Here is a 13,512-nt window from a genome sequence, read left to right as displayed (position 1 = left end):
GTAAAGCTGACGTTTCGAGCGTTAGTCAGAGCATTAAGAGCAATTTTGCGTTTTGTGTGGTTTATACACAGAAAGATAGAGCTGCACTTTGGTTGAAGCATGAATACGACAAAAGAATATATTTTTTGAAAAGAGTTCGTTGATACTGTGGGGATTAAGAGTGCCGATTTGAAAGATAAATTTTTGTTTTAGAGTTTTGCGGCTTCCCGAATTGCGTAAATGTATGGAAAGGCTACATAAGGCTGCCATATGGTGCTTAGAATGGTTAGGGAAATTAAATTGTCAAAATACTGATCTTTATGTGTCTTTGTTATTCCTTTCTACGTCATGGCGTTCTCTGGATCGGTCGCCTAAGTCGTCTTTCTGTTTCGCCGAAGTAATTAAGCCGGTAAGATTCAAACCAAACTAAACTTGAAAACTGGTTCGATTGTAGGAAAGTTCGCGGCAGAGGAAGTTTATAAATTGTTTGAGATATCAGATCATTTAAAACTGATATCACATTCTAGATCCATTCCACATCATGGAAAGGTGACAGCAATTAAGAGAACATACGGTGATTAACAGTAGAAAAGAAATTATTTGCATAACCGGCAAAGTTCGAGAGGATTCCTCCTGTTTGACACAGTTCAAATACATACCCTGAAAAACCATACTAACCCCTCACAACCTAACATCAGCATGAAAGTTATCCATACTGCGCTCTATTCATTCCCTATGGCACTTACGAAGAGAATTTGTCTAAAAATGAAGCAGTTCTTGAATTTGCGATCATTTCCTTTACTCTTTAGTAATGTTTCATCTAGGGATGAAAATATTGGGTAAATTAGCTTCTTCTTACTCTTTGGGGTTACAGAGTTCTTCTTTTGAGTTCCAGGTTATTTTGACTTTCTATGAATGGTTTGAGCACTTTTTTTCATTATCTAGCTAAATTGGAAAGCTATCACCTTTTTTTGTTTGAAAAACAGGCCGTTCACACGTCAACGATTTTACATACTTCCGACCGCCCGACTTTATACTTAAAAACCGCAAGCTCTTTACGTCTCTGATACTGCCTATGTGGCCATATGTAAGACGATGAGATAAGGCGACGTCAGTTTGCCCGTATGTAGCCTTAGTAATCCAAGGGATACGGCGCATGGAACAAATAAACAAATAAATGGAACAAATAAACAGAAAGACAATCCACACTACAAGGATTCATATTTTTGAGTCACCGATAATATTAAAAAATCGCACGATTTGTTTAAACTGAAGCAAGTGAGGTTAGATTACTGAAATTCCGCATAACTGAAATATAAGCACTCGATTCTAAAATTTTCCCATAGCCTAAAAAGCCACTCCTCATACTAACAATTCAACATCTGCTTTCTCAAAATGTTATGATGAGATGTAAGGAGATTTACAGAAATGGAAAACAATATATGTTCGAATGAATGATTTCTTTGTTATTCTGTGTAAAAGACCTGGCTGTTCTGCTGAGATGAAAATTAATTCTTTCGATTCTGCTTCCACTTGGTTCAACCCTTTTAAATTTAGTGCGTTTTGTTGACAACGACGTTTGGAAGGTAATGAGCTCATTGAATCGAGGCTTTGAAGGAATTTCGTGTACCTTCAGTTCTATAACTCTCCTTGAAGTCAATAGTGTCATTATTTGCAATGTCGAGGTATCAGCGGGAAGCAAATCCTTCATTAAAGACGCTGTTTGTTGATTCCACTTCATGCCCACCTCTTCTTGCAACAGAAGGATCAGCCATGGACGTGAACATGATAACATGTCTTTGCGTGGACTTGGGACATGTGGAATTCTTAAGCAAACTCTTCCTGGAACGAAACTCACGGCTATAAAAGCCATAGATAATTGGATTGAGGACACTATTTGAGTATGTGAACAGTCAACAAACAGCTGATATGATGGCAAAGTAGTCGCTATCTTTTCCATTTCCGAAATCCACCCATAACCACAAGACTTGGTTGGGGAACGTACTCAACGAGAACACTATTACAGCCAACAAACATCTTCGTGACTTGAATTTTTTGCTCCTTTTTCTTCCTAGCAGATTCATAGCAGAGAGCTCTGATTGCGATCTCTCTATCCTCTGAATTCCATTTCTTTGCGGTTTCATATAACTTGATGTTCCGCGGAGGGTCCTAAGCGCAAAAGAATGCAAAGTGACCATAAGAGTCAACGGTATTCCATATTGTACAAGAAACAGAACCAAACTGTATGCTTTTCTGAATCTCGAGACGGGAGCAGGCCAGTTCTCACGGCAATCACTTCCTTCCAACCTCAGCACACCAACGTAAGGTATCATCAACACACATGATGTGAAATGAATTGCAAAGATGTAGTGCTTGGTGTGAGTTTTCGTGATCCTTCGGGCCTTGAAAGGATGCACGATTGCTCGATATCTGTCTTAACAAATCGTAGTTATCGTTAAGGATGTTGAAGTGGAGAACATTGTCTGTAGAGGCCAAAGTATCCTGCAAAAGATTGGCCCAAAAGTCCACTTGTAGCCGGATTCTTCAAAAACCCAATCGATCGGGATGCTGATGGTGGGAGTAATGGCGTCACAGATGGCCAACTTTCCTCTGAGTCCTGATAATGTGTACGACGGCTGTATTGCTAACAATACTTATGGTCAAGATAATTACGTATAAGACGTACTTAGGGATTTGGAACCGAGCGATTACTGCAACTCTCAAAGATGTAGTCGTCGTTAGTGTGCTTGGCGAGGTGCAGTTAAACCCTGAAATCGTGTTATTTCCTCCAAAAATCAGTATAAGTGTTGGATTTTCCATTTGTTTGAAAAATTGGTAACTGAAGTTTACCTTTCTCGAGAGATAATAATCAGTTCATGGAGAGCGACTCGCTGATCTTAAGCTCACGTGAATCCCGTTAATTGAAGGGCTTAACGGTTTGGGATAGCCGTTAGAGTTCCGAAGGGCATCTAGATTACGTCAAAGCAGTATTAAATGCAAATTTATGTTATAATCTCGTCGCGAAGATGTTCATCCATTAGACGTGAGTAATTAGCTAGCAAAGGCTCAATGAACTTGCGTGCGAACCACTAATTATGCACAAATCAAAATCTTTTTCTGATAGTAGGTCATAACCTCAGAAGTTTTTCTTCTCAAGAGGAATGTCACCTATCCTATGGTTGAGGTCTCAAGTGACGGTAAATTTGAAAATTGGGGGGGGGGAGGAAGACAATTAAAAACAGAGAAGATTTGACTCTTAGTGATTACATTTAGATCTTATTTCTACTTCAACGGCAAACGAAAAAAAAAGATCTCTCCAATCGAACCTGTTCAAAATTGAAGGAAGAAAAATCTCTTGTTCAGCGCCGATGCAAATATGTTCACCTCAAAGCACAAGCTGCTGAAAAAAAAGACTCCGAAAGTTCAAGTTTTGCTGTTTGCTGTTTCCCGTTGATATCATGCTTAACCCCTCTTTTAAAACGCAAGAGAATTAGGCGGAATACCAATTAAGCTTCATTTTAGGGCAATCATCAATCAATCGCAAATTGGGAGGATCGAAGGAAGTCATTGCGCCAACAGATGAGACCTTTAACCACTGCGGTTTTTTAAGAACCTTATCGACCATTTACAGTTCATATTCTTCTTTTCCTGTAATCAAATTAAAGAAAGCCCTAGAGGTAAAGGTGGTGAGAAGTCAGTTTCTTTTCCGGTGGTTATCTCGCAAAAACTAATTCAGATATTAGGGGTTTGTCAAGTAATTCTTCATCTTCAGTTACTTTACCTGTCCAAGTATGAGAATAAATTTTGATGGAGATAGCATGTTCTTTTATAGCTTTTCAACTGAGAGTCGCCTGCGCTCGCCAGGAATTTAGCAAAACAGTCCACATTTGGCTAAAATACTATAATGAGCAACATCTTTTGTAACTATGGTGATGAATGACTGATGAGTTTTGACTAAACATAGCAAAACAACAAGAAGACAAAGTAACAAACCAAATAAAAAACGACGAGCCAACGACAAAAAAAAAGCAAGAACCAAAAATAGAAAAATCCGAAATCAAACACTAAAAACAAAGTCTTGATCAAAATCCTCTAATCATGCATGTTATACGAACTTTAGTTCTGTACTTTTTACGAAGAATCGAACCATGACTCTCTAGTCAACCTGAAACGTAATACTATACGCTGTTGTTTTGAAGTTGATCTACTTTTTAAAACAAATGATGATATTTTTCATTCTATTGTCAATTCCTTTAAGGGAAAAAAGAACCTTTTGAATACTTTGTTGCATACCATCCCGTTCCTCAAAGCCTATCAAAGCCGCATACCGGCCTTGATAGGTATCGTAAACGGAGACATTGCATCATTGATTAACAGCTTAAGTTATTCGACGTATAATTTGCCGCACATTTATCTTTCTTCTTTGACTAACTGTGCTAATTAATCATCATCATTACTAGAGCCCTCTGCTTCAGTTGTAAAACGTAATTTGTCACTATCAATTAATATAGTTCCTCTATAATGTCTTCCCTAATTTCGTTTTATAAGTAAATGAGAAACTTAAGTGGTAAACAGCAGACTGACCCCTAAATTAAAAGCTCACCGATAGATAGTTGTAGATTTAATCTTCGTTTGATCAAATTGTAACAAGTTTCAGCTTTTCAATGGTCTTAATTCTCACACCCTAAGGCGTAAATCTTGCCGAAGGACTTCCCAGTCCACCTTTTATTGAAGCCCTCGTTTTCCTCTCGTACGAGAGGTATTTTTTTTAGTTGTTGCACAGAATTTATTTCATAGCGTTATCTTCTTCCTTGAGTGCCTATAAGGACTTCTAGGCGACAATTGAATTAAGCACTGAATACGAAAGTTCTGCTGAAAATTATCTCCAAAGTAAACCACACCAGCAACAGACGGGCAAATTCCAGACATTGTCTCACGCACCAACCGAATTTCTCATATTCTGTTCACCTCTAAATAGGGAAATAAAGTGAGAAATCATCTTCGTACAATATTATACCAACAACAGATGGCCGAATTCCATCCAAGCCAAGAGCAGATGACCAAATTGCATACGTGGTTCAACGTTTCCACTTTTCCCGGGTAAATAAACGAGCCTGTTTGAAGCAGTTGCTGCAACTGAAAGGATCAAAGGAGTGTTTTAAACAAATAACTCGCGGTTCTGCCTCCCTCCCCTCTAACTAATGTCCACTGCTTATTACTGGAGGAAACTAACTCGATCAATCAAAGCAACCATCTATCCTTGTTGTTCAAAATCATGGCTTACTGTTTCAATTATCCAGAATAATTTTTAAACTCCTGCTGTTAGCCCTGCTGTGCCATCTTCATCGAATCAGCAGCAGTATTAACAACTGTTCTAGATTATCTTACACAGCACTGGATAAAGTGATTCAGCCGACACAAAATACATGGCCCAAGTGCATGTTTCGCAATCAAATCATCCACTGACTAAATGTGTGCCTGGTCCAACTCTTCCTTATAAATAGCGATGTTTTGATGGGATGGATGGTATTTCATTTAATTGAGAAAGTTAGTCGTCGTGGAGGTTGAAAAGTTGGTTGTCGTGGAGGTTGAGCTCAGTAATTTCAGGTAAAGCAGTGGTACACGCATACACTTACTTAGCTAACTTATTTATTGGAAGAGGTTATCTGGAACGGTTGAACCACTTATTTTTGATGGACGATAGAGCTGGATTTGAATCACCCAGAGCAGAATCGATAGAAATGAGGAAACTCGTCTCGAAGGAGGATCAAACTGCAGACATCGTGAGTTTTTAAAGATCGGGTTTCTGGGCAGCACGATGCTCAAAGTATATGCTTTAAAATTCCAAAAGGTATCTGATGATTCTCAGCCGCATCATACCAGGGCCAGCCACAAGCTAGATTTTTACAACTGCTTGACAATTTTTAGCGCTAGTTACGGTCGTAAATTACCATTTGTTTGATCTAAAGTGGCTTAACTGTTGGAGACGGATCAAGCTTCTGTTTTTTTAAGTCATTTTAAGCTTAAGCTTCTTTTTATCGAGTCTCGCAAAACCAAGGTAATCATCAAAACGGACAATCAGATAAAGTGTTTACCTCACACGGTGCCAATGGGACTGACTCAAAATAAATATGCTTAACCTACCTTAAGTGCGAGAACGTGCATGATTGACTTTAGTCTTGCACCCATAAAGAGTGGCGCATGTCTTTTAGACTGATCACAGAATGCAATAAATTCAAACCGAATGGATGCAAACCCGGTTTAACTTCACCACTCAACCGAAAATCGCTTCGTCCCAAACTCTTGTCATGTCTGAAACTTTATAATTCGGTGGAGCCTTTTTGTGATGCATAACCCTCCGAGAGAAACTTTAAAAGACTGCAAACTAACTAGAAAACCCAATGGTCGAAGCGGAAGAAATATTACGTATTTTTTTTCTTGCTACTGTGAACTGAATTATTCCATAGTCTAAGTTCAAGTACTTGATTCAAGTGGATTCAATTTGCATTTAAGTAGTGTTCAACCCCTGTGCATGTATCGGCGCAACGATTTCAAACTGACAGGTTTTTCTATTCAAATTGATTAATAGCAATTGAATTGTCAGCCAGGTGAAGATAAAGGATTTATTCGTAAGCATGGAAAACTTTGGCTAGAATAACGCCTGTCTGCGTCAGCTGAGCTGAAGGGCATAAGTCTCCGGATTGACGGAAAGTAACTCTTTGATCCAAAGCAAATAGCCGTATTTCCCCTTTTTATCACAATAAGTATCGAATAATGACGTTATATGTCAATAAGAAACAATTAGATTTGACTTCAATGCAGCTGCATGAGTAGTTAAGAGGTTTACGGCCAGACCCTTACGCAGAAAGAATAGCACTACAATTTTTTTTTGTTTTTGCTTTTTTTGTTTTGTTTTTATCGTCTGTTTGCATCAAACGAAAAAATGCGCTTGTCTGTAATTAATTGGTTCGTCTTAAAAGCTTCTAGAACGGCTACAGATGGTATTTGCTAGATCAAATATCTAGATTAGACTTTAAAGCGCAGATCAAATGTGCAGATGGGAATTTAAGTTAGTATTTTGTGCGGAGCTGAAAAAGCTGATGAGTTGTGTCAAAATCCGACTGATGATGAATGAATCAGAGGGAAGAAGCGAGAGAAGTTGAATTAGAGACGTGCAAAACATACACAGAACTCGATCGAATTGAGCCAGGTAGGTTTTTAAACTGATTTAATCTTCTAGTTGTCAGTTAGTGGCGATACACGCGTCCTTGCGTACACTGCAAGCATAACTGTATGACTTAAACCATTTTCCATCAGTTATTTCAAAATTTGCGGTTTGTTTTTTTGGGCTTCGCAAGTAATATGTGTAGTAATGAATGGATAACACCCAATTGATGGCATGAAAGATGTTTCGAGGAGACATGTGATATTCAAGAAACCGCGATAAAACAGCGATCGTAGGGATGGAAATACCGTCTACCAACAAAGACCTAACTGAACATCTTCAATTCAGTTGATGTTTGTCTTTTGTTGCTAGAAGCGAGGTGGATTTGAGCGTCTTTGGAAGTCATGCAGTGCTGGTACCCTGAACTTTAATATAAGAGACAGTTTGTTTGCAAAGTTTGTTTTCGATTCCTAAACTCCGCAGACGTTAAAGCCTGATTGGCGAAAATGGAAATCAATGCTTACTTGTTTAAGCAATGTTAGACTATGTCACGTTCCTTCAACGTGGATTAGGTTTATCGCCACATTACCTCAATGCGTGTGCCAGTGTAGCCTAACTCCCGGAGGACATTGTTATCGTTTTCCTCAATGTGCTCGAAAGTTGCGAACGCTACAAATATTTTCTTCTCCTACACGATCAAAAACCAATGGCTTAAGCCTTAATAACAGTAACATGTAAACTCTACGATGAATGCTGCTGCTTCTCTTAAAATTCCGTAGAATTTGACCCATGGTCTCTTAACCGTGTCGATAGTTATATCGTTGCAGCTCGATCATTTACAACTAGCTCATCAAGAATGATATAAATAATAATGATCGATAACGATGGATGAAATGACAAAAACTGTATCAATATCTGTAAAGAGCACCCAAAATTCTAACTTCCAAAAACTTTTGAAAGGAATTTTCAAGTGTAATTCTTTGACCCCTCGGGTTATTTTGATCTTCCTTTACCAAACGTCTTTGTTTTTCAGCTTTGGACTAAAGTTTAATCTTGTTACTAACTCAGTCTGATTTGCAACTGCTGTTTGAGTCCTCATAACGATGACAGTGGCTAAGCTGGTAAATCAGTCAGCTGTATATCAAGATATTTGGCGAATCAAAGTACAGATACAAAACGTTCCGATCAACTATTGGGCCAGGAGCGCGTTCCTTTGCAATGTTCGCTGTCTAAAGACTGGCTTCCTTCCTTGAGCTTCGTCAAGATAGGACATAACTAGCAAAGTAAGCTCAAATTGGCAAAATTGTATGGAACATGTAGGCAGCTCCATAAGAGACTAACAAAGAAAATAGGGATAAAATAAAGGAAGGAAGGAGACAAAGATCCAGACAAATGCGGAATTTTTCGCTAAAATTTTATTTCAGCGATACAATTGATTCAAAGCTGACGAGTCTCCTACTTTCCTCGTGGAAAACTTCTAGTGTGATCATAAATATGTTTTGTTTTTGAAAAAACAATATTTCAAATAATGCTGGCGCTCTGTATCTTCGTCCCGTCATGACTGATCGAAAACATTTTAGTAAAACTGTTTTAAATATCTGCATTGTTCAAGTGGTAAATGGTCTTCGACGACATCGTAGACATCGCTTTCCAACCGATTAGCCGAAATGAAAAATGAGTCTAATGATTAAATGATATTCTTTCAACCAAGAGGCCCGACCTCTCTCAGCGGGTGGAAAATATTTATCAAGTTATCGGAAAGCTAAGAGTGGATTCAGACGCTTAGTGGAACAAAAAGTGAAACGTGGAAGATTTTTTCGCGCTTTGTGGAAGAAACAATGTCAAGTGGATCTTGTTGATGTAAAATAGCAACATACCGATTTGCGATAGCGCTAAATTGATGCTTAAGTTGTTAACATGATATTTCTTACAGGAAAACATATGGTAACAACTATCAATTTTCCCTTAAGCATGTAAACAAAAACACAACCTGTCATAAGGTTTGGATAAATATGTTTGATAAAAATGTTTTGATAAAGATGTTTTGATAAAGAAGTTTTGATAAAAATGTTCTGAAGCAAGGAAAATCAGGTACCGAAAAATACAGGATACCTGTTTTCTGATTGGCTACTAAACTGACCACTAATCTTTCCAAGTCAGGACTACTCGCTTAATCCCGCAAAAGGGAATTGAGGCTTGTAAATAAAGTATTTGTGGCCACTTTTCATTCTCCGTAGCTTCTAGCCAACCTGATGTTGTTACGAGGGAAAAAGTCTCTCTCGTCTCAGTTAATGTGAGTTGCATGCACTTGTTGTGCAATTCTCTAATGAGAGCACTTTTCGAATAGTTTCCAAATTGTATTTACAGTGCATTATTCCGCTGGGGTTTTAGAGTCATCGGGGTAAGTTTGTACTTTAAGTTTGAAGCCGCAAAAGATACCCTTCTCCGTAGAGTCTCGAGCCCCTTGGCCAACGTATTTTTCGAGTCGAAATTTTGACTGCAAGGAAGAAAAATTGGAAGATATTCCTTTTCGGGCAGAGAACGTTTATGAAATAATCGTGGAATCGATGCTGTGTCTTTGTTTATTTTGTCTGTTAGCTATATACTGCTGCTATTTTCCATTGAGTATGAAGTCGGTCCGGTACAGACTCAAGTTTTAAGCAAGGAAGCTTCCCGTCATCCTTAGCGCTCTATAAGTGTGAGAAGCAGCTAAGAGCATCCACATCTCTTTCCTACGGTTCTTCATGTACAAAGTTAAAAAGCACAGCGGGTAAAAAAAATTCATCCACTGTGTTTAATTTACTTTGCCAAGCAGGGTTTCAGTTACCTTTCATTCTAGCTTATTCCTGCAGTTATGACATCCAAATTTTCACTTGAAACTCTGAATCTGCAGGAAAAGAATCCATGCCTTTGTTACTAAGTTTTTTCACACTAGATTTCGGGGCCTTAATGAATTCTACTCAATTTCACTGCACAAAAACTCGTTCGATTGGCAATTGAGATTGATGTAGCTATTCAAGTGAAATCGGAAAATTTGATAGGAGATCTTTATATTTTATCATGCTCTTAAAAGGACCTCCATGAATTGTCACAATGAAATTAACGTGGTTTTTGATTTCCCAAAATGACCTTGCAAATTCTTGTTAAAATTATTAATAGGGTAAGAAAATTAATGGATTTGGCGGCCTTAATGAATTCAACCCAGCGACACCACAGAAAAATTCCATGTTGCATGGATTGGGTCATAGCTAAGTTTGAAGCTATTTTAGGTCAGACAGTTTATGTACGTAGTGTCTTTAAATTTCAGGACCCCACGTATTGTCACAGTGGATATAATGTGGTTATAATTTCCTAAAATGACTTTGAAGGGCAGTGATTCTTTTTGTTTTACGTTCACGAGAAAGAATTAAAGGCTCATTGATACTTTCGATCATGAATTGATGGGCTCGGTATATGGGGTAATGTAAACTTATAATTTTTATATCGCTAGTTTTACTCCCTGAAAACCAATTATGATGGTGTTGATTCGACTTACAGATTTAAGTGACATCTCGCAAACCCAGACAAGTGCTTCCTGTGGAAAAAAGGCGAAGATTAGAGTCGTCGCTTGGAAATGTTAACGAACAATACCAATCTTGCTGGTAGAAGTAACGATACCTTTGAATACATGGAATTCCGTGTTTTTAAGATAGCACTGTACGTTGCAATCTTCACATTTAGTTGTGTCGGGAACAGTTTAGTGGCCATTGTAATCATTGGGGCCAGAGGAATGAGAACAACTCCAAACCTTTTGATCCTGAATTTGGCTTTATGTGACCTCTTGACACCCGCTTTAAGCATTCCGTTTGATTTAGCTTTGGAAGAGCTTAACCATGAGTGGCCGTTTGGTAGGGTGATGTGCAAACTTTTGTGGCCATTTCAGACGGCCCCTTCCACATCATCGTCTTTAACTTTAGCAGTTATTAGTTTGGACAGATTTAAAGCGCTTGCAAAGCCATTGAGCGAACGCCCATCATCTATCCGAGTTGTGAAGACTGTTGTGGCAATTCATGTTTTCTCCATCATTTTATGCACCCCTTATTTTATTGCTTTGCAATACAACAGCTCTCCAAGGTCCTGCGCTGAAACTTGGACAAAACCGGGCTACAGACAAGCTTATACCATTGTGCTGTTTCTGTTTCAATTTGCTCTTCCTCTGGCAACTATGTCTGCATCGTACCTGCTTATTTATCGAAGCTTACGTTCGAACACGACAAGGCTTTTTTCCGAGAGCACCAAAAACCACAGACACGAACGTCGCATCATCAACAAAAACTCGACTTCAAGCAAGGAAGAAAGCGAATTTAAACGAAGGGAACAGAACATTCGCTTAGCAAAAATGTTCGTTATCGTTGTAGTGGTATTCGCAATAGGCATGTCTCCCAATCAATTTGTTTGGCTTTGGGTAGACTTTGGACGTGGCGCAAAGCACAGATTGTTTCATTACATTTCTGTAGTAAGCCGTCTGTTCACCTACGCCAACAGTGTGTTGAATCCGTTCATCTATGCTTTGAAAAGCAAAGAATTTAGGTCTGGATTTGCAAGGATTGGACGTGCAGGTATGAAGCCCTTGAGAAAGATAAGCACTGACACAAGGAAATTTGTTCTCAAAAAGGTCAGCAGAAGTGCGAGTCAGGGCCTCGTCCCAGAAACAGCCGAAGTCCATCCATTAACATTCATTCAAAATGGCGACGCCGGCAGAGATGTTGCTACTGATTCGAGAGGAGCCAAGGTGTCGAATAACGACTCCGTGGAAAACATATGTGCTTCACACAAAGTATTATTCCTTGAGACTCTCTCAAAACCTGGAGCGCACAATTTTTTCAAAGAGCTTCGCGAAAGCTCATGTTGAAGGCATTGTGAATGAAAGTCCGGCCATCAGGCATTACTACATTCACCTCGATAGTGAAAGAACTCTCGTTCCAATCCTGCCCCTAATCTCAGCTGAAACGATTACAAGAAATTAATAATGATAAACGCAGCTGGGAAAAATTAAAAGAGTCGAATAAAATGTGTCGTTTCAAAACCTGCCGGGTTGTCCGTCGTATACAACCCTTTTAAAATAGTTTCCCTTGTAATTTCGGAAATGTTCAAAATATCGGAACAGGCTTAATGCGATATTTGATTTATTATCGTGAAATAAGAAATGGTCTTTGAGGTCAAATTTTAATTACATTTATAAGAATTAAATAGATTTTCCCCAGGGTTCAAGCCTGTGACCTCAGATCACAGTGATCTTTCAACTGAGCTATGCCTTCTATAATCTGTCGCTGTGTCTGGAGGTCGGAGCTTGGGATCCCAGCTGAACCAGAAAATCGTTCACGCTTTCGCTATATATAACTCAGCTGCAAACATTACCATTTACTTACTCTTCTTTTGGGTGCATTTTATCGATATATGATTTGTGTGTGCAATGGGTTTATATCCTGTCGTAACAAACGCTAAATAGACAAAACTGAACGTTAAACTGAAGTACTTAGTAAGTAGTTTCAAGATGTAAATTAGTAAGTTAGAGTCGCACTTTGAGGTATAAGGTATTTGTTTTCGTTAGGGAAGTGTAACAACCTTTGAGGAGAAACGAGCAAGCCTGGAATTTACGAGATAAGCGACAAGGGAAAGGTGAAACAGACCGATACCAGGATGGTGCCCGTATCCAAATTCCCTCGTTGTTCCTCCGCCTCACCATGGATTTACGTGATGCTTCGGTTTCATCAGGAAACAGGTATAGGCGGGTCAGCGGGTGTGGGAAATCCAATAACAATGACAATAGTAAAAATTCGACAGAATAGTCTAGTATGAAATTAGCTGGGCGGTGATATGTGCATTCCACAGATAGTACTCCTTCAAATATTGTTCTGCTATAATCAAGATTCGGCGCACGACTAGTCTGAGACGTGACCTCAACTCGCTGACTTTCTGCCAGCCGATGCATACACAGATACGGGGCTGAAATTTTGACAACCTAATTCGAGTGTTAATCCCTTACTTAGAAATAGTCAAAGCTATTTAAAACATCATTGTAGTCTTAAAAGCTTCCGACAGACGACATGGATTAAGGTATTACTAACAATTCAATTGATTATGATTTCGACACACCCACTTTCCTACACTGAAGCATAAGTTTCCTATAGTTAGCTTACCACAACGCTGAAATGGCCTTTGAGTAGAGCTTTGATTAAAACAATAATGAGTCGAATTCCTATTTGGCTGCAGTGCGGTCTTGTGGTTAGGCCATTCATTGTGCACTTTTGCCAAATGTGGTTTGGGATTGTCCCTACTACTTGTTATTAATGTTCTAGAAATCAGCTTAATTAATTCTTGAAGTGGAT

General features: G+C 38.8%; 1 protein-coding gene and 1 pseudogene across 1 annotated transcript; one reads left to right on the top strand and one right to left on the bottom strand.

Moving 5' to 3' along the window:
* Nucleotides 1–1,667: 1,667 nt before the first annotated feature.
* On the bottom strand, nt 1,668–2,799 carry LOC131783872 (orexin receptor type 2-like; annotated as a pseudogene).
* Nucleotides 2,800–10,739: 7,940 nt separating this feature from the next.
* On the top strand, nt 10,740–12,108 carry LOC131783883 (galanin receptor type 1-like). The gene has a single exon (XM_059100659.2). The coding sequence runs from the start codon at nt 10,758–10,760 to the stop codon at nt 12,033–12,035; it is 1,278 nt and encodes a 425-aa protein (XP_058956642.2). The 5' UTR covers nt 10,740–10,757; the 3' UTR covers nt 12,036–12,108.
* Nucleotides 12,109–13,512: the final 1,404 nt, after the last annotated feature.

Source organism: Pocillopora verrucosa, chromosome 11 (assembly GCF_036669915.1).
Source record: "Pocillopora verrucosa isolate sample1 chromosome 11, ASM3666991v2, whole genome shotgun sequence".
Taxonomy (NCBI): domain Eukaryota; kingdom Metazoa; phylum Cnidaria; class Anthozoa; order Scleractinia; family Pocilloporidae; genus Pocillopora; species Pocillopora verrucosa.
This window is presented reverse-complemented; position numbering and strand designations above follow the sequence as displayed.